The sequence below is a fragment of the Equus przewalskii genome, unplaced genomic scaffold (genome assembly GCF_037783145.1).
Source record: "Equus przewalskii isolate Varuska unplaced genomic scaffold, EquPr2 ChrUn-13, whole genome shotgun sequence".
Taxonomy (NCBI): Eukaryota; Metazoa; Chordata; class Mammalia; order Perissodactyla; family Equidae; genus Equus; species Equus przewalskii.
In genome coordinates, this window is record NW_027228750.1 from 6740791 (window position 1) to 6763837 (window position 23047).

At 49.8% G+C, this 23047-nt stretch overlaps 1 protein-coding gene across 16 annotated transcripts; it reads right to left on the reverse strand.

Annotated features, from left to right (window-relative positions):
* Positions 1 to 20: 20 nt before the first annotated feature.
* Positions 21 to 22023, reverse strand: MOV10 (Mov10 RNA helicase). Of its 16 annotated transcripts, none has more exons than XM_070607938.1 (22): positions 21983 to 21999; positions 21395 to 21542; positions 12008 to 12146; positions 10045 to 10248; positions 9527 to 9762; positions 9081 to 9339; positions 7711 to 7845; positions 6870 to 7038; positions 5932 to 6086; positions 5473 to 5649; positions 5213 to 5360; positions 4640 to 4798; positions 4276 to 4379; positions 4012 to 4109; positions 3700 to 3916; positions 2754 to 2871; positions 2347 to 2538; positions 2039 to 2113; positions 1004 to 1129; positions 835 to 923; positions 446 to 567; positions 21 to 360 (listed from the first exon to the last, which is right to left on the reverse strand). In XM_070607938.1, exons 4-22 carry the CDS (start codon positions 10215 to 10217, stop codon positions 269 to 271), a joined length of 2844 nt encoding a protein of 947 aa, XP_070464039.1. In that variant the 5' UTR covers positions 10218 to 10248; positions 12008 to 12146; positions 21395 to 21542; positions 21983 to 21999; the 3' UTR covers positions 21 to 268. The 16 variants fall into 16 exon arrangements, with proteins under 16 accessions (XP_070464039.1, XP_070464041.1, XP_070464038.1 ...); XM_070607940.1 differs by lacking the exon at positions 21983 to 21999 and adding an exon at positions 21814 to 21932; XM_070607937.1 differs by lacking the exon at positions 21983 to 21999 and adding an exon at positions 21814 to 21923 and having other exon boundaries at positions 21395 to 21577.
* Positions 22024 to 23047: the final 1024 nt, after the last annotated feature.

Genomic DNA, 23047 nt, shown 5'->3' on the forward strand with positions numbered 1-23047 from the left:
TCAGGAAGCTGAGGCCAGGCGAGGAGACATGGAGGCTTTTGCATAGAATAAGGTTTTGTTTACAGAGTTTTTCTTCCTCCCCCTTCCCCCAATTGTTAGCAGCTTGATGTGTCATTCTCTCCAGCAGGGGAGGGGGTGGAATGGCTTGGGTTGTAAACTCCCTCCCCCAGCCTTCCGGTCCCTTGGAGGGGCAGCTTGGCTGGGTTCTGGTTCAGGGTCGGGAGGGCGATTAAGGCTTGGCTGGTGTGAGAAGGCCGCTGCCGTGTCTTTAGAGCTCATTCCTCCACTCTGGCTCCACTTGCAGGGACAGGCCGCCGTCACCCTCCCTCTCCTGGGGGAGGTAGTCATGACTCTGGGGCCCTAGAAAGAAAGGAGGTGAGCTTTGTCTTCCTTACCTCCTCCCCTAGCCCTGTCCCTTACCTGGCCCACCCCGGCCCAGCCATACCTGAGGTAGAGGGGCTGAGCTTGCTCAGACCTTGGAGTAAGTTCTGTCCCTGTTGCAGGTCCAGTTTGGCAGGGAAGGGGCACCCGGTGTACCCCCCATTTTCTTTACAGAACTCCAGGAATCTGTGGGGAACAGGGACATGCACACACACAGCTGCACAGGCCTGGATGAGGAGCATCAGAGGCCGGACGCTAAGCCTTGGTCCTGCTACAGCAGCCTTTGGGCAAGTTGCTTAACCTCTGACTGTCAGGTAACTTAAACGGGGTTATTATGAAGATGAACAGACCTGAGGATTAACTGAGCCACGAAGACTTGCTTAATGAAGATCCACCTGCCCTAGGCTGGGGGATGTGGCCACCAAGAAGGATTTACAAGGTGGGAATGCTCACGTTTTCCAGTCGGGGTCATGGCCCAGGAGGAGTGGGTTGCCCACCACGATGAGCAAGGCCTTTGCCCGGGTCACAGCCACGTTGAACCTCTGAAGGAAGAAGTGGTGGGGGTCACAGGAGGGAAGGGCCCCAAGGAAGAAGAGCTCCAGTCACCCACCTGCCCTCAAACCTTGGGGTTCTTTAGGAAACCCAGGTTGAAGTCCAGATCCAGCTGCACAAAGCTCTGGCTGCTTCGCACGGTGGAGATGAGGATGACGCTCCGTTCTTGGCCTTGGAACTCTTCCACGGAGCCCACCTAGATGGGGGAGAGCCAAGGCATGAGCCCAAGGGCTCAAAGGGAACCAGAGGGACAAGCCCTGCCTCAGAGGGCTTCAGCTCCAAGGGGGTGTGGAGAAGTCACGGTGGAGTGAGTGAGTGTCCTGACCGGGGCAGGCAGGAAGGAGGACCGGAGGATGCCGAGGAAGCTGAAACCTGAAGGGTGAATCCAGTTAAAGGAGCGGGAGGTGCAAAGTGATCTAACCAAAGAAAACAGGGTTGCAAAGAACATGGAAACTCAGAGCAGTGTTTTTCAAACTTTCCCGAAGATAATCCCTAAGTACTTGTTTAAAAATATACAACCAGACCCCCTGAATCAGAATTTCTAAGGGAGAGGCCTCTAAATCTTAAAGCCCCAGTTTTCAGCCCTGGCTGCAGACTAGATCACCTGAGGGGCTGTAAAAAGTACCAGCGCCCTGGCTCTGCTCCCAGACAGCTGTGTTAAGTGGTTGGGTGGGGCCCTGGCGCCCTGTACCGAAGGCTCTCCAGGTGATTCTTATCTGCAGCTGGGGCTGAGAACCACCACCTGAGACAAGAGTCAAGCTACTGACTGACTCAAAGGGTGGGAGAGGTGAGCGGGGACACTCATGACAGGTGGGACAAGTTGGAGAGTTTGGACTTTATCCTTAGGGCAAAGGCCTTAAACCAGCCTGATCATAGGAATCATGTCGGGTGTTTTCTAAGCACGTAGGCTTCCTGATCCCATCCCAGACCTACAAGGCGGGAGCTCCAGAAGTGAGAGGCTTGGGTTCCGTCTCAGGCATCAAGGGTGGGGCGGGGACATTTGCTGGCCTGGAGCATCAGAGCAAGAGCCTGAGGTTGTCTCAGGAAGCAGAGAAGTGAGGGGCACAAGGCAGGAAGGGACTGTGAAAAAGCAGTTGAGTGTCACCTTCAAGTCCTTGATGTCATCCAATCCCCGAAGCTCCTTGTCAAGTTTGGTGATGCAATAACGGATTTTCTCCACCTGGAAGATGGGGACAGGTGCCTTTCTCTCATGCCATTACTCCAATGCAAGAGGGAGCCAGGCAGGAGGCCAGGGAGCTGGGGGCAAAAAGGGAGGGGGCCTCTGACCTCTGAGCTCTTTTGAGATATGGGGCCAGCGGAGGCCTGAGCTCCTGGAACCTGCGCCTACTGGTCTGGCTACGAAGGAGGTACCATCTAGCGGGTCCCAACCCTGATGGGAACTGAGGGCCTGACCTGCTTCCGGTATGGGGAGATGACGCCCACGCTTCGGGGGCTCAGGCGGGCTTTGCCCTTCTTGGAGGAGGGGGCCAGGAGCAGCTTCAGGTAGGAAGTCACTGTGGCAGCCTCTTCGGGGTTGAAGAAGGACGGGCTATTGCCCTCACGCTCATCCTTGCCCATTACGCCATGAAAGATGATGGGAAAGCCCTGGACATGGGGTCAGGGGAAACCCTCAGCCGAACCTCCCTGCCTCCCTTCCCTCCCACCCCCAAACCCATCCAGGGAATGTGGGATCCCAGGCCAAGGTGACAGAGAGGGGCCTATAGCTTCCACCCAGAGGCCCCTCCTACCCCCTACCTTCCATAGGAGGGCAGCTAGGGTCCAGGGGTGGGAGCCTGAGCCCCTGCCCTACTCAGCCTCACCTGTCGAGGCAGACCCTCCCAGCGGCAGAAGCGCTCTCGGTCCACAACATCAGCACAGGCCTGCAGCTCCCCATCATAATAGAGCCGGTTAGGAATGTCCAGGATGGTGGGGTGGGACCTGGTATGCAGAAGGAGGAAGGAAGAGCAAGACCAGGGGCCCATTACTTCTCCCCTGCCCACCCGGCCCCCGCTCTACCTGCTCTGGGCCCATACACATTATCCTCCTGCCCCACTGCCCCCTGGATAGCAGACTCGTTCACCTCCAATGTCTGCTGTTAGGCACTGTAAACCACAGAAAGCAGAACCAAATGTGGTTCCCGAGAACCTCTGGACCAAGAATTTCATAGACCAAGCACATTGAAAAGAAAAAAACAAGAAATTAGGGACCCACTCTCAGGTTTCACTTTTGCCAAGGAAGGATAGTACAAAAACAAGTACCATCTACTATCACCATTATTTGATGAGATAATGTGTTAAATCCAAAAATATAAGTAGTACTAATAATAGCTACATTTACTGAACTCTTAGTGGACTCATCTGAGGAACTAAGCACTTAGGAACCATCTGAGTATTTTAGATGTGTGAACTCACTGACTAAAGGAAGTATAGCTCTTAAAATTAGGTTTATGAAAAACTACATTGTTCCTGTTTTTCTCGTTTCTCTTTGGATTTCCTGGGAACTTCCTCTGGGACCAGACACATCCCAGTGTCTGACCATCCCCATACACAGACAAGCCAACTGCTCTAGAGGGAAGCCACTTGCTAAGTCACACAGCCAAAGAGTAGCAGTGACGGGGCTGGAGAGGAGACCTCCGACCTTCCAGTTTATAGTTTTTCTTCGTCACACAGCATCTGAGCAACAGGACTGCAGGAGGGAGCCTCCAGCCAGGGCTGCACAGAGGGTGTGAAGGCATGGGATTGCAGGAGAGGGGAGGGTGCAGGGTACCTGTAGTTGCGTAGCAGCTTGGTTATGAACTGGGGGTCGTAGCCGTCAGGGCCCTTCTTGTACAAGGCGTTGTAGGTGAGCAGCCGCTCCAGCAGTGAGTACCCCAGCCCATGCTTCTGGGTCAGTGGGGAACGCAGCACAGGCCCCAGCTGCCGAGGGTCTCCTGCCAGCACCAGCTGCCCTCCTGGATTGTCTGTTTCCTTGACTTCCATCAGCCCTGGGAGGCAAGGTAGGGTGGGGAGAAAGGTGTGGTGAGACGGCCCCGACCCCCACACAGGGTGGCATACCCACAGCCCACCTTAAGCCCCTCACCTGCTATGGCCACCAGACTCTCAGGCTCCATGGAGTGGCCAGCTTCATCGATGAAGATGTGTGTGAAGTGATCAATGGGAAACTGGGCCGAGACCAACCTGGGAGGTGTCAGGCCGTGCAGGGGTCATACCCAGGTACCCAACTGCAATCTGAATGCTCATCCAAACTGCCCCTCACCCACCTCCCCAGGCACCATTCTTCCCCATCTCCCCAGCCTGCCCTTTCCTTACACACGCCACTGAGACACACATACACACTTCCCACCTGCTGGCAGTGATGAGGGTGGTAATTAAGACACGATATTCCTGCAGCTTCTTCTTGGCGGGAAATACGTAATCGCCCTTCCTTGCATCCCAGTTACAGCAGGGCTGTGATTGTGAAGGGAAAGGGGGAATCAGCTTGGCTCCACCCATTCTCACTCTGTCTCTGGCTCTGGGGTCCCCAGGCAATTTTATTTACCTCTCTCTTTATACATGGGGAAACTGAAGCCCAGAGAGGGGTCCTAACCCACCCAAGGCCACACAACAAGTATCAGAATGCAGGTCTCCTAGTTTCCTGGCCCCAGTGACTACCCTGAGAGCCCTCACGGCATCCACCATCCCTTGCTCTTTGGCACTTCCCCAGGTACCTTGATGTCCTCAGGCACCATGCGGATGTCCCTGCTGGGGGCCAGGAGACGGTAGATGGAGCTGGGCAGGTGGACCCGGAGCCGCTGACAGAGGAGGTCAGCCCCCGAATTGGACGGAGCGCAGGCCAGGATGTGGGCATCAGGCAGGTGCTTCACAACCTGGGGTGGGGATAAGCACAGTGGGAAGCAGCTTCCTGGTCTCCAGACAGAGGGAGGGAGGGAGAGACTTGGGGGTGCCTCAGGCTGGTGCAGTATAGCATTTGCCTCCCCTAGCTGAGGGAGCTAGTGACACAAATGGCAAGTTCTGATCCACAGCCCCTTGCTAGTCCAAATAGCACTTTAATGCTGGAAAACTGCTGCAGTAAATATACAAGCCTACGATGACTGACTCATGAATGGTGACTCCAAGAGTCATGCAGTACACAACCTGTGCAACAATGCTCAACAGTCATACTGACCCTTGATGTTAGCTCAGGGACGTTCAGGAAGCTGGACAGAACCAGAAATCTGGGGACAAGGGCTTGATCCCAGGGAAGTCAGAGTGTAGGCCCCAGGTCTTGGCTCATGACCCACCTGCTTGATGGCTTCCACTAAGGTGACAGTCTTGCCAGTGCCTGGAGGCCCAAAGATGATGTAAGGGGCTGGACGAGTGGTGCCCATAACAATGTGCTTCATGGCCTGTAGCTGCTCAGGGTTTGACTCCAGACTCCGGTCATACAGCCTGGCAAAGGGGCCAGGAACATGAAGTCATCCAGTGTCCCAGAGGCCTCCCCGACTCCATCCTCTATGCCACGCTCCAGGTAGCCCCAGAGCCCCCCTGCCCACAGTCTCACTTGAGCTTCACATCTGAGGGCAGCAGTGGGACCCCACGGGAGGCCACAGGAAAGAGCATGGGCCACAGCAGCCAGCGCCCCGTCAGCTCCAGGGCGCGATGCTGCACCCTCAGAGGCTGGCGGTTAAAGGTGAAGTTCACCTTGAAGGTCAGCCCATCCACAAAGCGGCTCAGGAGGCTTTGGGAAGGGAGAGAGGGGGAAGAGTTCCAGTTAGGTGGGTGGGCAATAAAAGGCCAGGACTCCCTCCATCTACCCCGACTCTACTCCCTCTTCCCAAGACCTCCACGCAATCCCTCCAGGAGAGGAAGCTGCCAAGGTATCTCAGGGTCCCCCTGAAGAAAAGCCTCTTGCCCCGTCCCTGGGGTTCCACTCATCTCAGGGAGAAAGACCCCCCCCCTCCCCTGGCCTAAGGGGCATCTGTAGACCCTTCTGGCAGCTCAGGGTTTCCCCAACACCTACCTCATGGAAAAGCTCAGCTTGACACGGTCCAATTCTACCTTGTGTACAAAGCCCTTATAGGTGACGGGGTCCCCTTGGTGTGTCTCAGAGGACAAAAGGGCAAACAGGTGGTCCCCTCGTAGCACTGAGGGGCGGCTCTCGGTCACCCCGGGAACCTAGGGGGTATGAACACAAGCAAGCTTCTACCCCCTGGAGGGCCCAACCCCCAGGCTCTCCAGGCCTCCTCTGAGCGACAAGGACTGAAGCTCTACCCTTCGCCCCAAGACGCAGGGAGCTTTGCCTTTTTCCTCTCCCACCAGATAGCACAAGAGTCAGGGGACAAGGAAGGAGATAAGTCTGTCCAGGCTGCTCAGCAATGCTAAGCCCAGGAATCCCAGAAACCCTCCAGTGCACGATTTCAGGACGTGGAAGCCAGCTTTCCAGCCGGTTCAGTTGCCATCTTGGACAGCTCAATTCCTACTCTGCTTTTAAAATCTTTTTCAAAACTCAGTTCCTGCAGGAATCCTTCCCTGACATCCTCATACCCGCCCCCCCCCCCCCCCACCGGGTCCCTTCCTCAGCACTCAGTGTGCAGGATCCATTCTCATGTGTAATTCTGGGCTTATGTGTACACGTTCAACATCTGAGAGCTGGAAGGGGCTCTAAGAATTATCTAGTCCAGCTCTGTGCTTTTCAGATGAGGCGACTAAAACCGAGAGAGAGCAAGGGACTTGTGAAGGCCACACAGGCGGTGGTAGCAAGTCTAAACTAAAACTCAGGTCCTCCCCACTGCCTTGCTCTGCCACCTCTTTTGGGGCACGTTGCTAAGCCCTCTGGGGCAGGAACAACTTCGTCCTTCCTCTTGTTATGCCCTGCCCTCAGGAACAGTGTTCTGCCCATAGCCTGCGGGCTGGTGGCTGACCTGAGCCCACCTCCCCGCACACAATCCAAGCCCCAACCTCCAGTGTGAGCAGCCTGGGGTTCTGGTCTACAGGGTCCCAGGTCATGGGCACCGACTCCAGGTCATAGTGCCGGATGTCATGTTCCATCTGCAGCTCCTCCAGGTGCAGCAGCAGCCGGAGCTTCACCTCGTAGTTCCTCCACTTGAGGGCTGTCTCCAGCTGGGCCCTGGCAGTGATGGTTGGGCGGGTGGGAGGGGCAGGAACAGGAATAGGATGAGTCAGGTAACCCCCATGCCCAGGAGCATCCACCCTCTCCCATCCTCGGCTCTGGGACTATGAAAACATCAGGCATCAGGGAAGACTAGAAGGGCAGAGAAGTGGATGGCTCAAGGCCTCGAAGAAGACAGCCCTGGGCCCTGCTTCTCACTCCCTTCCTTGAATGCCCCTGCCCTCTACCTCAGATCTGACTTGGCATTTGCACTGTGGACCCTAGGGTCTGGAACATTCTCTCCCCAGATCCTCCTATGACACACACCCTCACCCCATTCAGATGTCATTCCCTGCTCAGACGTCATCTCCTCAAAGAGGCCAGGACTAACTGCCCTCAGTCTGGCCCAACCCCTTACCCTGCTTTAGTTTTAGTGAGCTTCAGTTTACTTCTTCATAGCACTCATCATGACATGAAATTATAAGACAGATGCTCACTGCTCCCGACTAGGATGGACAAGGCCATGAGTGATTCACCTTGAACAGTGCCCGGAGCACAGTGCGTGCTCAGTAAGGGAATGAACGAACGGAGCATGGGAGGCCGAGGACAGAGGTTTCGGGGCAACGTGAAGAAGCCAGCAGGGAAGAGACAGATAAAGCAGCATGAGGGGTGCAGAGCAGTGGTACTTACTTGATCTCAGCAATCTCCTTTGGAGCAGTGAAGATACTTGTTCCCTGAAGAAGGGTGGGGAGCAGCTGCCGGAGGCGGGGTGGTGGGTAGTACGTCCCCAGCGCCATACTTAGCTCCAGGTCATAGCCCTTAGCGCTGCAGGGGTGGGGAAGGAAAAGCTATCAGGAACACAGAGACCCCTCACCTTCAGAGACTCTGAGAAGGCCCCTCCCTGGAGGATACACAAGCCCTTCTACAAAACTATCATTGACGGGGGTCAGCAGCCTGGGCCCGAGGAGGCAGAACTCACTACCTCATGTGGCCGCTCGCTTCAAGGTTGGGCTGTTCTCATTTTTGGAAGCATTAAGAAAATATATATGTAATACATATATAGGAATAGAATACGTATATAAGCAATACATGTTCATTAGAGAAAAAAGGTAATAAATAAATGAGTAAATAAATAACATTCTCACCATCCAGGGATAACTGACATTAACTTTTTGGTAGGTAGTCTTCCAGACTTTTTTGTTGGTTTGTGTTATATACACTTTTTTTTTTGAGGAAGATTAGCCCTGAGCTAACTACTGCCAGTCCTCCTCTTTTTTTTTTTTTTGCTGAGGAAGCCTGGTCCTGAGCTAACATCCGTGCCCATCTTCCTCTACTTTATATGTGGGACGCCTATCACAGCATGGCGTGCCAAGTGGTACCATGTCCGCACCCGGGATCTGAACCAGCGAACCCTGGGCCCCCGAGAAGCGGAACGTGCGAACTTAACTGCTGCGCCACCGGGCTGGCCCTATACACGTATTTTTAATAGCAAAAGCACAATGGTCTATAGCGTGCTTTTACAGTTCAGCATTTTGTGAACACCTAACCATGTCAAGAGATGTCTACACATACTATTTGACTCCAGTCATATGAAATTTCCAGAATAGGCAAATCTATAGGGACAGAAAGTAAATGAGTGGTTGCTTAGGGCTGGGAGGGAATGGGGAGCTAAAGGGTGGTGGGTAGTACGTCCCCACCTAGGTAGTACCCATTCTAGGGTAATGAAATGCTCTAACAGGGATTGTGGTGAAGGTTGCACATATCTGTGAATATACTAAAAACCAACGCACTGCACACTTTAAATGAGTGAACTCTATGACATGTGAATTATCTCAAAATTGTTAAAAAAGAGAGAGATGTCTACCACGGGCTGCCTGACAATCCATCATACTGTCAAAAATGCTTAACATTTTTTCACACTGTCGTATCTGCTGCCCAGAGGAGTTAAGAACTCGCCGTTAGGAAAGGGGGCTCCGGCCCCCAGCTCTGTGCTCTTCCCCAGGGCCCGCACGGTTGGGTTGGGGCCCCCCAGCCCCGACTGCGCTGGAGAGAGGAGTTACCGGTCAGGTCTCTCTCCTTCCTCTATCCGGTTGGTCACTACAGGGTTTCCAGTGATCCGAGTCCGCTTGAAGGGAGTCGTGGGCTTCAGTTGTGCTGCAAGGGGACTGTGGGCGACAGCAGCCAAGAAGCGGGCAATGTAGAAAGTGCCAGCTCCTTCTGAACCCGGTTCCCCGGGTCCCAGCAGCTCCCAGAGCACCGTGGCTGGGAAGTAGCCCACAAAGCTGGTCTGACAGTGGACATGGAGCTCATAGCATTCACCTGCAAGAGGATGGGTGAGTGAGCGGGGGGCAAGGAGGGAGCCTCCTCCCACCAGCCTCTCTACCCTGGATAACCCCCCCCCCAAATAGCCCCATCCCAAGCCAGGAGCCCAGAGGACAGCAATGGTAACCCTTCCTAGGGCAAGACCCTATCCACCAGAGGCCTTTTCCTTTGGAAACCCACTCACCGGGGCCCAGCGGGCAGGGCAGCTCCTGGTCTCCATTGTAGAAGGCAAACTGGGAGGTCCGGCAGAGTGGGAAGAGGTGGGTGAGGGTGACCGGCTGCGTTCCTCCGTTCCGAAGCCTCAGGGTCAGCACCTCCTTGCGGTTCAAATCCAGGCGGATAAGGAGCTGCCCATCTCGGGCTTCATGGGGCCCCTGGACTTCCACGTCCACCCCATGTTTCCCGTGAAGATACTCAGCCCTGGGGAGAGTGGGAGTCAAGGGCGGGGGCTGGGGCGGGAGGGGCCTGGACTGGAGGCAAGTTGCTTGGGGCAAGTTTTAGGCTGGGGAGGCTGGCAAAGTGCCAGCTGTGCTCAGGCAACCCACTCCCTCCCCCCAAACCAATTAGCTCCTTCCCTACCCTTCCCCCACTCCTTGAAGGAGGGGCCTTACCCCAAGCTGAGACAACACACTCTTTTCTCAGCCGGACAGCTTCCCCACACCCAGGCCCCTCTCTACACAACCCCCTCACACACATACACACCTGTCATAAAAGATCTTGGCTAGCAGTGACTTGTGGTGTTTGCTGATATCTGACCCCAGCTTCATTCTCCTCTTTTCTGGGAGCCACACGTCAGCCCAGCGGTCGAGTCTGAAGAACCTGACCCGTGTCTTGGTGACGTAGGCCAGATTTGCAAACTTCATTCCATACAGCATGGAGGAGAAGCCAGGGGCGGGGGTCCCAAAGCTGCCGGAAGCAGAGGAGACTGGGAAGTGAGGGAAGGCAGGGCGACATGTTGGGAAGGGCGTCTGAGGGTCACTCTGTGCTGGACACACCAGCCCTGCTGGGGAACAGGACAGGGCCCAGGGACAGAGACTCAGGCGAGGGATCGTAGGAATTTTTAATGTTTTAAGGGAAGGCAACGGGACTTTCCTAGACAAAATATGATTGTTTTAAGCAGCAGATTGTGGATTGTGCAATTCTGAGAAAAGCTCAATCATGGGCTGTTGATTTGGAAAGCTAAGGGAAGAGAGAGAAAGAAATGAAGATTTTTTGGGAAAACTATTGGGGACAGAAAAGATACAAATAACCCAGTGGAAAGAGCTAAGGCTAAGGGGAAGCTGAATTGTTGATTCGAAGGGGTGGAGCTGGGGTCCAGCCTGATGGTGCAGAGTGAGAGAGGGGTCACAGAGTACAGATGTCCAGGGTGTGTGGGCAAGGTGGCTGATCAGACAGCAGTTTCCACCTGAAGTCAAAGGGTGCAGGTGGAACCCAAGCAGGAAGGGAAAGGATCCTTCTCCAGAGATCAAATAGCTTGGCTTTGTGCCTAGAGAAGGTGAAGACAGGGAAAAGTGGTCAGAAGGACAATAACCGCAAGATTCAGCGCCTGGAATTCAGTTTAGTCAAGTCAACAAACACTTACAGAGACCTGTTATGTGCCAGACACTGCGCTAGATGCTGGGGGTTCAAAGAGGCAAAAGACTCAGACCTGCCTCAAGGAGCAGACTGAACATAGCAATTCCAGCAAGCTGCCGGGAGCACAGCAAAAAGGAGGCTTCCGGGCAGCCTGGGGACAGCGGCGGGTCTAGGAAGGCTTCCCCAGGAGACAGGGTCAGAATTGAGTCCTGAAGGACCAATGGGGGTCAGCCAGGTAGGGTGTGAGCTAAGGTGGGCGGATATACAAGAACAAGTGCAAGGGGCTGGGGGGACTACCCACTCTGTCACTAGTAGGCCACCTCGGGTCACTTCATCTCTCAGAGCCTCGCTTTCCTCCCTATACAATGGGGCTAACTACAGACTTACCTCGTGGAGGTGCTGTGAGGATTACATGAGATGGACATTGCAGTGTCCACTTAGCCCAGTGCTTGGCACATAAGGAGATCTCAGTAAGAGATGCTAGGATTAGTATCACACACAGTCTGGTTGTACTAGAGTGAAAAGTGCAAGGAAGGGAGTGGCAGAGGGCAGCAGAGGTGGGCAGGGACCAGGTCACACATAGTTTTGTATGCCAGGTCCTAAAGCCTGGACTTGACCCTGAAGGCCAGCAGTCGTCCTCCTTTACTAACATCCAGGAGCCAGAGGACATCCCCATATGTGACATACTTCATGGAAATATTCAAGATCTGGACTACTGAACACCCTCCCTCTTTCCTTTGTAGGGAATGAAAGCAGATGCTAGTTCCTAAGGACCATGGTAATCCCTATATAACTATTAAAGCTAAATCAGCACGGTCACTCATGAGCATATAATAAGATCATTTATGGTTATGGACATCTCCCTGGTGCCCCCTGCCTGTAACTCTGCCCCTCTCCCTCACCCCGGGCCAATGAGAATGATACTATTTGGAAGACTTTGAATTGGCTCTCACTTGTTTTAAAAAGATAATAAATCATTTGAAAACATCTTAGCAAATACTCAGTAAATGTTAGCTACTATTATTAGTATTTGTATTAGTAGTAAACAATAGTACTAACAGTAGCAGGAGGAGGAGGAGTAACAACTTACTTTCAGCCCGCCTCAGATGCTACACTGCGGTTACAGAACCACCAGGCGGTGGGTTTTAAGCAGGGGAGTGGCAAGATCAGATCTGCATTTCAGATCACTCTGGCATCAGGATTGGAGGATGGATTTGCTGGAGGCAAGACTGCAGGCAGGGAGACCAGTTAGAAGAAAGCCATTGTAATAGTCCAATTAAAAGGTGACTAGGGTCTGAACAAGGCTGTGGTAAGAATAGAAGAGGGGCTAGATCTGATAATATTTAGAGTATAAAATCAGCAGAATTTGGTGATTGACAAGAGGGGGAACGGAGGCTGGGCTTTGGGGACTATTTGGGGACTATACCTGAGACAGGAGGTAAAGGGAGGGGGGAGAGTAGGAGGGGAGGAGGGGGAGAAAGAGGTTGCTGGAGGGACTGACCATGACCTTTGGATTTGGACATGCTCAGTTTGAGACTCCTGTGTCCAGAGGCAGCTGGTTCCATGAGTCAGAAGCTGAGAACTCAGGCTAACGTTAAGGTAGAGCCTAATATTCGGCAGTCCTCAGGTAGTAGTTACAACCATGAAAATGTCTGTGATCGCCCCAGAGAGTGTGAGCAGTCTGAGAACAGCCAGGGCCAGGACAAGCCAGGGAGGAAGAGAAAACAGAGAAGGAAATGCCCCCAGGAGAGGGAGGAGAATCAGGAGGAGTCTCAGAATCAGGTATCAGGCTCAAACGCCACTGAGAGGCCCAGTCCTAAAGGGACTGAAACCAGGAAGCCACCAGTAACTTTCACCAGGGCCCCTTGGTCAGTGAATTCCATGGATGGGGCACAAATTCAAATGCTGACAGAAGCCAGGCCCTGCAGGTGTCTTTGATACCTGTAGCCCTCTCAGGCACCTGTACAGTCCCATTTTTGAATCATTAGAGTAAGAAGGACTACACGCCCCTCATAACTACTATAAGAAAACAAATGCTGGGGTTGGCCCCTGGGCCATAGTGGTTAAGTTCAGGGTGCTCCATTTTGGCAGTGGGGGGTTCCTGAGTTTGGATCCTGGTAGGGACCTACACTACCCGTCAGCCATGCTGTGGCAGTGACCCACACACAAAATAGAGGAAGATTGGCACAGATACTAGCTCAGGGCAAACCTTCCTCAAGCAAAGAGAGGAAGATTGGCAACCGATATTAGCTCAGGGCCAATCTTACTCAACAACAAGACAACAAGTGCAGGTGCCGTGAAATGCCGCGGAGCTCTAGGCTTGGTGCAGGGGAGGAATCAGGGCTCTGAAGGGACTGAACCATGCCGTCGAAAGGGATAAGTGATGCTCATCTCCAGACAAATGCTCCTAGCAGGAAAGGTAGGCCCAAGATAGCCAGATCTTCTGGGTTTTAGGAGAAGCCCGAATCAAAACATTAATGTGAAATCTGTCTTTAGAAACTTCTGTGTGGGTGCATGGGCAGGAGGAACTCAACTTTGCAAGTTTTGTAACATCTACTATGGGTGCTACCATCTAAGTATTTCTCAAAATTATTCCCCATATCTGTTACGACTACCCTAATTCACCTATCCCTGCCCTAAGGTGACAGCCATAATAAATATTCATATATATATTTTAAACCCACAAACTTAGTACATACTTGAGAAACAAGCCCCAATTCCTGTATTATACATCTAGTCACCTAGATTTCTAGGGAAAAAAGGCAGACAATTCAATTGAAAAATTGAATATTCAACTTAAAGAACAAATCCAGATGATCAAAGAAGTATAAAAAGATCTCCAAAAGTAGAGAAACGCAAATTAAAGTAAAAATGAAATATTTTGTTTGTTAGACTGACAAAATGGAAAATAGTCACAACATGCATTGCTGTTATGTATATTTGGAAAAGTGAACTCTCATACATTGCTGGTAGAAAGGTGAAGTGTATTACAATCTTTTGGAAAACAATCTGCAAACATCTGCTAACATTTGAAATACAGGTATCCTTTAACTCAGGAATCTCATTCTTGGGAACATATCCCATGGAAAGGAAAGTACCAATGTGTAAGGACATACAGGCAAGGATGCTTCTGCAGTCATTCACAGTAGCCAAGAACTGGAAACAAAACAAATACCCATCGAGAGAGAGGGCTGAATAAATTCTAAACACCTGTACCATGGAATATTATACAGCCATCAAAAAGAATGCATCACACCCACCTGAATGGCTAAAATTTAAAAGGCTGACAACACCAAACGTTGACAAGGATATGGAAACACCAGAATGCTCACGTGTTGTTGGTCAGAATATAAAATGGTACAATCACTTTGGAAAAAGGTTCGATAGTTTCTTGTAAAACTAAATATATATTGTAATGTTCTGACTTTTAATGAAAAGAATACTATATTATAATTGCAATAAAAATTCATTAAAAAACAGTGCAACTCTAATACCTGGTGTAGACCTAGTGCTGGTATTTATTCAATAAATACTTGCTGGTAGAATGGGTGAAAGTAATATCAAAGTAACTCTAGATTGTTGTTTTATAGACAAAAAAGATGACAATGCAAACACTGAACTGCTGGCTGACATATAGCCCCACCGTGCAATGGCCTGGAATGTTAGGTGTCAGGTAACATACCTGTCCAACTTGCACTATATAGATAAAGGAAGGAAGGAAGTGGAAGGGAACTAAAATGTATGAAGGCATGGTCACACTACTTTCAGATGGCTGTGTACATTTGGAGTCATTAGTTGTAGGCAACAGAATAAATTATGGATGATTTAAGTGAGAAGAGCTTAATTAAAACTGCTGAGAGGTTTGAAGAAGGCGGCTCAGAAAACCGGCAGGAAGTAAGGAAGGCTGAGCAGTCTAAACCCCAGACAAGATCACAGCAGACCAGTCCAGAAGACTCGGCTGCTGCCACCGAAAAAGAGGTTAAGCATTCTGCCCAAGATTAAAAATAAATAAGTAAATACCCCCTGACCCAGCAATTAGACCCCTAGGGATATCCCCAAGAGAAATGAAAACATATGTCCACAAAGCGACTTGTGCAAGAATCTTCATGGCAATTTTTTTTTTTTTTAAAGATTTTATTTTTTTCCTTTTTCTCCCCAAAGCCCCCAGGTACATAGTTGCATATTCTTAGTTGTGGGTCCTTCTAGTTGTGGCATGTGGGACGCTGCCCCAGCGTGGCCTGATGAGCAGTGCCATGTCCGCGCCCAGGATTCGAACCGACGAAACACTGGGCCGCCTGCAGCGGAGCGCGCGAACCCAACCACTCGGCCACGGGGCCAGCCCCCTCTTCATGGCAATTTTATTCATAATAGCCCCAAACTGAAAACAGTGTCCGTGAACAGAACAGATAAACAAACTGTGATTTGTATTCATACAAGGAATACTACACAGTGATAAAAAGAAACTACTGATGCACACTACAACACGGATGAATCTCAAAAACGTTACGTCAAGTGAAAGATGCCTTACTGAAAGAGTGCGTGCTATTTGAGAACAGGTACTCTCTCTGAAAAAAGCAGAGCACTGGTTGCTTTTGGGTGCTCAGGGTGAGGACTGACTAGGAAAGGAGATAAGGGAACTTTCTGGGGTGATGTCATGTTCTGTATCTTAACAGGGGGTTGCACACAGGCATATGAATTTGTTAAAATTCATAGAATGGTACACTTAAAATGTGTCCATTTCATTATATGTAAATTTTACTTAAAAAAAAAGAATCGTAAACAAATTTTGAACTCCTATAGTTAATGATAATCATGCTGAAGCGTTTAGGGGTTAACTGCACTGATACCTGCAACTTACTTTGAAATGCATCAAAAAATTACGATGGCTGGAGGGATGGATCGATGAGCAGACGTATAAAATGCTAATTAACAAATCTAGGTAAGGGTGTAATATGGGTGTTCACTGTACAATTATTTCAACTTTTCTTTATGTTTGAAATCTGTCACCATAAAATATTGGGGAAAACCCCCAATGCATTTGACGGTCAGGAGTGATTTCCACGACATATTTTCGAGTAAGAAAATTGAGATGTAGAAAATGTGCGTAACATGATCTCTTTTCTAATAAAATAACAACTAAAAAGATACCCTGGTTGATATCATGAATTCCTGAGCATGGGGCAGAACAAGGAAATGGAGGTGGGACGCTGATATGGGGAGGGTCCATAATAAAAAAAAGGTCTATTATAATGATCCCATGTGGGTAAATTTACATTGTGTGATGGAAGTATCACGCATAAGGAGAGAGACGGACGAAAGGGTGGTCACCAAAAGTACTAAAAAACATTTAAACAAGATAAACATCTAACATAAAATATTAAGGACCCCTACTCACTCACTCCCAACTACCTGTTTAAGTGCTTGATGTATATTTTTCCACTTTCTTCTCTGCACACAAAAGCATTTTTTAAGCATACATATTTTTTATATTACACATACTATTCTGCAACAGAGTGCTTTCACCACCATGGATATCCTTCCATCACAACATTTTATCAAGCCACTTCGCTCTTTTGAATGGCTACAAAGGATAGCACAGTTTGAATGCACTGTGGTAGGCAGGCTAACTACAATTTTTGCCTACTGTATTTCAAATGTTATAATAACCATCTTGCACAAAAACTGTTTACTATAGGTGATATATGGGACAAATCCCTTGAAGTAGAACTTCTTCCGGGTCAAAGAGAAGGAATCTTTACAACTTTAGTAAGTTCTGCCAAACTGTCCTGTAAATAGGTTGTACAGACTTACAGTCTCACTAACAAGGATTTGAGAAAACTCCTTTTCTTAGACACTTAACATCAGAAACCTCCAATCTTTTAAATTTCTGACAATCTGAAAAGCAAAAAATGTTATCTTGTTTAAATTTGCACTTCCCTGATCTCTAATACAGTGGAGGATCTTTCCTTCTGTTTATTAGTCATTCTATTTCTTCTGTGAACTGCCTGATCATATTTTTCTAAGCCCTATGAACTGCTGGTTTTCCTCTTCACACCCCTGTCCTGGTCCATCCCCTAAATCAGCAGGAGTTATTATCACACACAAATCAGGGCCGGTCCCTCAATTTATGACTCCACAGTCAACAGGATTAAGTCCTCTACTTGGATCCTCCCACATTAACAATGATAACGCAACGACAACACCACCATCAACAACAACAATAGAGAACATTTATTGAGCACTTACTGTGTGCTGTTCTAAGTACCTACATGCGTTATCTCATTTAAACCTCATGACAACCCTTTGAGGTAGCAATTATCATCACCCCATTTTACAGAAGAACCTGAGGCACAGGTCCGCACTCCACACGGGGCCTCTAGTCAATTCATCCTTCACGGCACCTCAGCCATTCCCAGCTACTTGTACCACTGCACTCCCTTCCAGACTTCTGCTGCTGTGGACATCCTTGGTCTGTAATGCCCTGCCCTTGGCCTCTGTTATTTGTTGGGTGAACGATGACTAATCTTTTTAGACCAAGGAAAGACTAATAGCTAGAAGAATGGTTATTCAGAACAGAATATCAGATTTGGAAGTGATCTTAAAAGGACATCTAGTTCTGTGTGTTACAAACTGTGGGTTGCAACTCTCATTAGTGGGTCAAGGCCAGGATTTTTATAAAATTGAAGTAAAATAGAATAAAAAATATCAGAGGGCAGGGAGTGAGGTTAAGATTGTTTCAAGGACACATATTGTTCTGTGAAAGCTGTGTATACCAGACCCCAGAGTAAAATGTAGTTTTTTTTTTACCGTGGATAGGGGTCCAACCACCAAGCCATTCTCCACCCGGAAGCCAGGATGATCTTTCTAAAACCCTGATTCTGTCAGTCTCCTACTTTCAAACTGTCTGTGCTTCCCTATTCTGTTAAGGTTAAAAAACAAAACTAACCAAAAAAACCCCACAATACCTCTCCACCACCCACAAGGACCTGCCCAATCCAGCCCCTGCCTCCCTGTGGCCTCATGTCACTGGGTTCTCCCCAAGCCTTTGAAGGTTCTACTCCCTTTGTCTGGAGTGCTCTCTCCTTGCCTCTTACATCTGCTAACTCCTGTTTATCCTTCAAGATTCTGTTCAAATTTCACTTTCTCTCACAAACCCCTGATTCCCAGACTAGGTCAGATGTCCAAGATATACACTTGCAACGCACGCTGGACTTTTTCTTACAAGCCCTTATCACAACAGTAATTAAATACTTACTTGCCGCCTCCTGAAGACAGTTAGGCTCCTTCTGTGTACCTGCAGCAACTCCCAAAGCAAGAATAGTCTTCTCTCAGAAACTTTTCACGACACCAGTCCTTACTTCACACAACAGACTCCTAGCCATCACTGTACTAATGACAGCTACTACTTCCAAAGCCCGCACAATATGCTACTCAGGGTAAATCCTTTACCTACAATAACTCATTTTGGCCTCATACAACCCTGAGAGAAAGGCATTATTTTACACACTTAACAGTTAGGAAAATTTAGATAGTTGTTCAAAATCAAATGCAACTAGCAAGTGGCAGAGCCGGGATTTTAACTCCAGTTGTCTAACCACTATACTAGCACCGGCAGAACTGTATTACATGTTTGTCTACACATCTGCCACTCCCTACTAGACTACACCCTTTAGAGGCAGGAACCAAGGCACAGGCTCATAGTGAGCCTCATTCAATATGTTTGCTAAATGAATAACAAGAACTGAGAAAAGGCAAGAGTTGGGAGCAGAGCATCTCATCACATCATAAAATAACCTAGTTGGAAGGGCCCTATCCCTGCCAGTGTAGGAATCTCCTTGGCATTCTTGACAGACGGTGACTTGCTATACCTCCCCTACAGCCTATTCTTTTGTAGCTCAACTCTTTACTAATTCAATTAGATTCTGCAAGCATTTATTGAGCATCTACTACCTACAAGGCTCTATGATGGGGACTGAGGGCAGGTGCAACCATGATGAAAAGCCTGTCTGTGCCTTCAGAGGATCTGACAGGCCGGTGGGGGAAGACAGCTCCGTACTAGCTCTAACACAAGGCCGAGTGTAACTGGGCCATAACCAGGGTGTGAAGAATGAGCTACAAGAGCCCAGAGGAAGAAGCAATGAATTCCCATCGGGAGGATGAGGGTTGACGTCACAGCATTCCAGCCTGGGTTTAAAGGATGCATAAGCAATTTCTCTCTAATCAGAATTAGAAATCTCCTCCACCCGAAGGACGGAGCATGAGGGGGCATGTTCAGAGAATCTAGTTCTGCCTTCTGGAATGACACGGAAGTACAGTGTCTCCACCAGGACAGTCTTTAAAATATTCAAAGATAACTACCTTGTCCTCTCCAATTTTTCCTCTTTTTAGGGCAAACATTTCTTCGTTTCTTTGACTAGATCTCAGGACAGAATATGGATCAACACAGAAGCCTTTCCTTCTCCTCCAAATACTAAAACTACATCCTTCAAGGCCAAGGTCAATGCCACCTTTTCCATTGAATTTCCTAATAATTACAGGGGAGCGGTATCTTACTTGCAGAAAAAACAAGTGCATACAAAAAAAATTACTTTTGAAAACCTCTTAAATTCACCCATAATGTACAGTATATTTGGTGTTCTGTGTGTAATCTCACATAGCTTGTTTTTCCCCAGTATTGGGACATAGTGTGTATCTTTGCTTTAGAGCTGACAAACTCCTCCTGACCAAACTTAAGTCCGGCCCCTCCAAACCCTCTTCTTGATTGGGTCTCAACTTTGCCTCCCCGCCCCTGCCCACCCATCTCTGGCCAGCCTAGCACAGTCTCAGCAAGAATCCTGCTGTCAGTTGTGTAAGAATCCCGGACCCTCGATATCTTACCAAATTCCTCATCCCATACCTTTCATATGTAAATCCTTAACCTTGCCTTTAGCCAGAATCCCTCTACTCTTCATGTCTCCTCTTGGTAATTTTCTATCTGCTGACGTCCTTGTTCTGCTCCTTGGCTATAAATTCCCAGCTGTCTTTGCTGTATTTAAAGTTCAGCTAGATCTCTCTCCCCTATTGCAATAGTCTCGACGAAAGTCTTCCTTACAGTTTTAACAAGTGTCAGAATAATAATTTCTTTAGCAGAGCCAAAAGAAGTAGTTGACTTGTGTTTAGAGCCATGTTGTACTCATTTTTTGTGGACACAGCTGAATTCACATATGTGAAGTGTTGATGATGTGAACTCAGTGGTGTCTGCTTTATGTTCCTCCAGCATTTTTCTTATTATCTCTATTATAATCTTCATTTTATTTACGATTTATTCTAGTATCTTGGATGCATGTATATTGTATGCACATCATAGTCTCTACTGTTCCCCAGGGATTGTGTATTTTTCATCTTTCTATTCCCCATAGTGCCCAGTACAGTGGGGGAGCATAAAACAGATCTCATCTTTGCCCCTTCTTCAGATGGTGCTCAAGCCCGTTAATGCCCCTCTTAAAATGTGACACTCATTATTGAAAACAATAATCCAGATACAATCTGGTCAATATGGAGAGTCACTACCTCCTTCCCAACCCCAAACCACACTGTTAATACAGTCTAATGCTCCTTTCCTCTGGCAGCAGCCATACTGGCCTTTTCGTCTGCGAAAACCCAGTCTTTTTCAGGAGGTCTGTGGTTAAGCCTAAAGTCCCACCACGCTGTATTTATTTGTATGTCTTTACATTTACTCATGTTAAATTGTTTCTTGGTTTTCGGCCCAAGGCTGCAGCCTGCTGACAGAGGTGTTTTTAAAGCACAATTCCGTGGTCTGACAGAGGGAAGTCTCTTTTTTACTTGGATGGTAACAGGAAAGGGGGGTGACAAGGGGCCTCCATGATCCTGGTCCTGGCCCTGGGTCTCCATGGAGAAGCCACAGGTGTTAACGGAGGTTTGGTACGCATGTAGTTCGTGCTTTTTTCTTCTTTGCCGAATGCCCTGAGATTCTCCCTCCCACACTAGGTCTCTTAGCTCTCTGGGATAGCGGCCCCCGAAGATGCAGCCCATCCAAAAGGGGGCGGGGGTCCCGGGAAGCCCAAGCCCGGGCTCGGCGCCTCCAGCAGGCAGCTCCCTCCCTGCGCTCCCGCGCCGCCCGGGCCCCCTCCCGGGCTCCCCTCCCCCACGCCCAGCGCCGCCCCAGCCCCCGCCAGCGGCGCGTGGGCGCAGGACGCGGCTCCCGGCCTGGGGCCGCAGGGAGCGGGCTGCCTGCGAGGCTACCCGCGGGGACTCGGCGCAGGGGCCCGGCCGGGGCAGAGCGGGCGGGCTCCGGGCGGCGCTGGCGGGGCGTGGGCACGGCGCGGGAGGGGAGGTCTGCGCCGCCCCGGGACCGGCCTGAGCCACTGGGGGAGCTGCCTCCTTCCGCGCCCCGGGGCGGGAAAGGTGGCCCCGCCGCGGGGGTCTTGGCGGCGCGCTGGGCCCACGATTCTGGGCCAGGGAGTGGGCCGGCCCGTACCTGCTCTTGAAGTCCCGATTATAAATGGTCCGCAGCCGCTCGCGATCTGTCTCCATGTCCAGTCCCCGAACGACCAGGAAACTCTCGAAGCATTGGCCCGTCTCCCGGAGCTGCCGGCAGCTGAACTTACTGGGCATCGCGGCGGCGGCTGCGGCCCAGGCAGGAGGGTTGGTGGAAATGAAACTGAAAGTCGCCGCCGCAGCTAGAAGTTAGCGGCCCTCGGATGCGGCTGCAGCAAGGGGGGAACCCCCTAACTCTGACCCCTGATCCTGCAGGATCCCTTCTCCCTACCACGCTTCCCACCTCCGTTCTTTTCCTACCTGAGCCTTCCCTTCGATCTCTTCGTCCTATCCCCTCCCCCTCTTCCCATTAACTCTTTCCTCAGGAGCCTGACCCCTCCCTCAGGGCCCTCCCCTTACCCCAAGCTCCCTCCCCTGGCTTCAAGCCAGAATCAGAACGTGGCTACCGCCTGGGGCCCCGAACAGTCCAGGAGGACTTCCGAGGCTCAGCTAGGGCTACTCCCACGCCCAACCCCCAGAGCCTGGGGACCTAGTGAAAAGCAGAAGAGCAAAGGGCAGGGACTGGGACCTGGGTCGGCTGCAGCTGGACTGGGGCAGCTCATCCAGCACCTCCCCCAGACTGCCAGGGACATAAACCAGTACGGAAGCGAGCGGCACGCCCCCCTCCCCCATTTTCCCTTCTTGGGCTTTCAGACTCAGGGAGGAAGGCATAAGAGCCAAAGAAGTTTGGGGAAAGAACCAAGTGTCTCTGAGATAAAGGTGTGTACGTGTGTGGGAGGGAGGGACAAGGGGCTCTGCCAGAACGAACAGTCACTACTTTTCTCTGCCGCACAGACTTCGCGATGTGGAAAGGCTGATAATCTCTACCCTTGAGCCACATATTAGGGCACTTAATTGCATTCCAGTCTGTATTGCCTTTTAATTGTTACTGGCATATAAGTAAGGGTTGCCCAAGTCATCAAAATATTAGCTTCTTGAGAGGAAAAGACTGTTATGTTAGGCAGTAAATGGTTAACAGCTACAGCATCAGTACCAGGAAGAAAAGTAAAACACGGGCTAAGACTGACTAAGACAAACTAAAGGGGGTGGGGCCAGCACCACAAGCAACAGAAAACAACAAGCCTCTGCATCTGCTTATCCTCTGCAATAACAAAAACACACACTAGAATGGGGCAAAGATAATAAAAGTATATAAAAAATGTTTTAAAAAAAATATACCAGCATTCCAAATATATCTATTAAAACTGAGGCGGCAGGCCCAAAGTGGAATCGTTTGCCCCCCAGGAGAGCCAACCAAAACTCAAATGCAATTTCCCCCTTCCTAGAAATGTGACCTTTAAAACAGTCAATCTGAAATTTCCTGATTACCACTAGTGAGGTAATCTGCATGATAAAACCGCAGCGTTTCCTTCCCCCCAAAACAAGATGACCTGGTCTGAAACAATTCTTTTCTTTTGCAAATAACTTTTGTGCCCCACCCTCCTCCCTATAAAAACCTTCCATTTTGTTCCACTACTCGAGTGCCCTTCCGTTTGCTGGATGGGATGCTGCCAGATTCATGAATCGTTTAATAAAGCTAATTAGATCTTCAAATTTACTTGAATTTTGTTTTTTAACATATCAAAGGTAGTGT

Bases quoted from the DNA above. Each gene is read 5' to 3' on its own strand.
- MOV10 (XM_008532955.2), bottom strand. From the start codon at position 21,764: ATGGGAAGAGGGGGAGGGGATAGGACGAAGAGATCGAAGGGAAGGCTC. The intron at 10,249-21,394 runs GTACGGGCCGGC...TGCTTCCGGCAG, and splicing joins AATCGGGACTTCAAGAGCAG to CTTTGGGACCCCCGCCCCTG. The intron at 5,650-5,931 runs GTAGGTGTTGGG...CCCTTCCCAAAG, and splicing joins AAGCTGAGCTTTTCCATGAG to CCTCCTGAGCCGCTTTGTGG.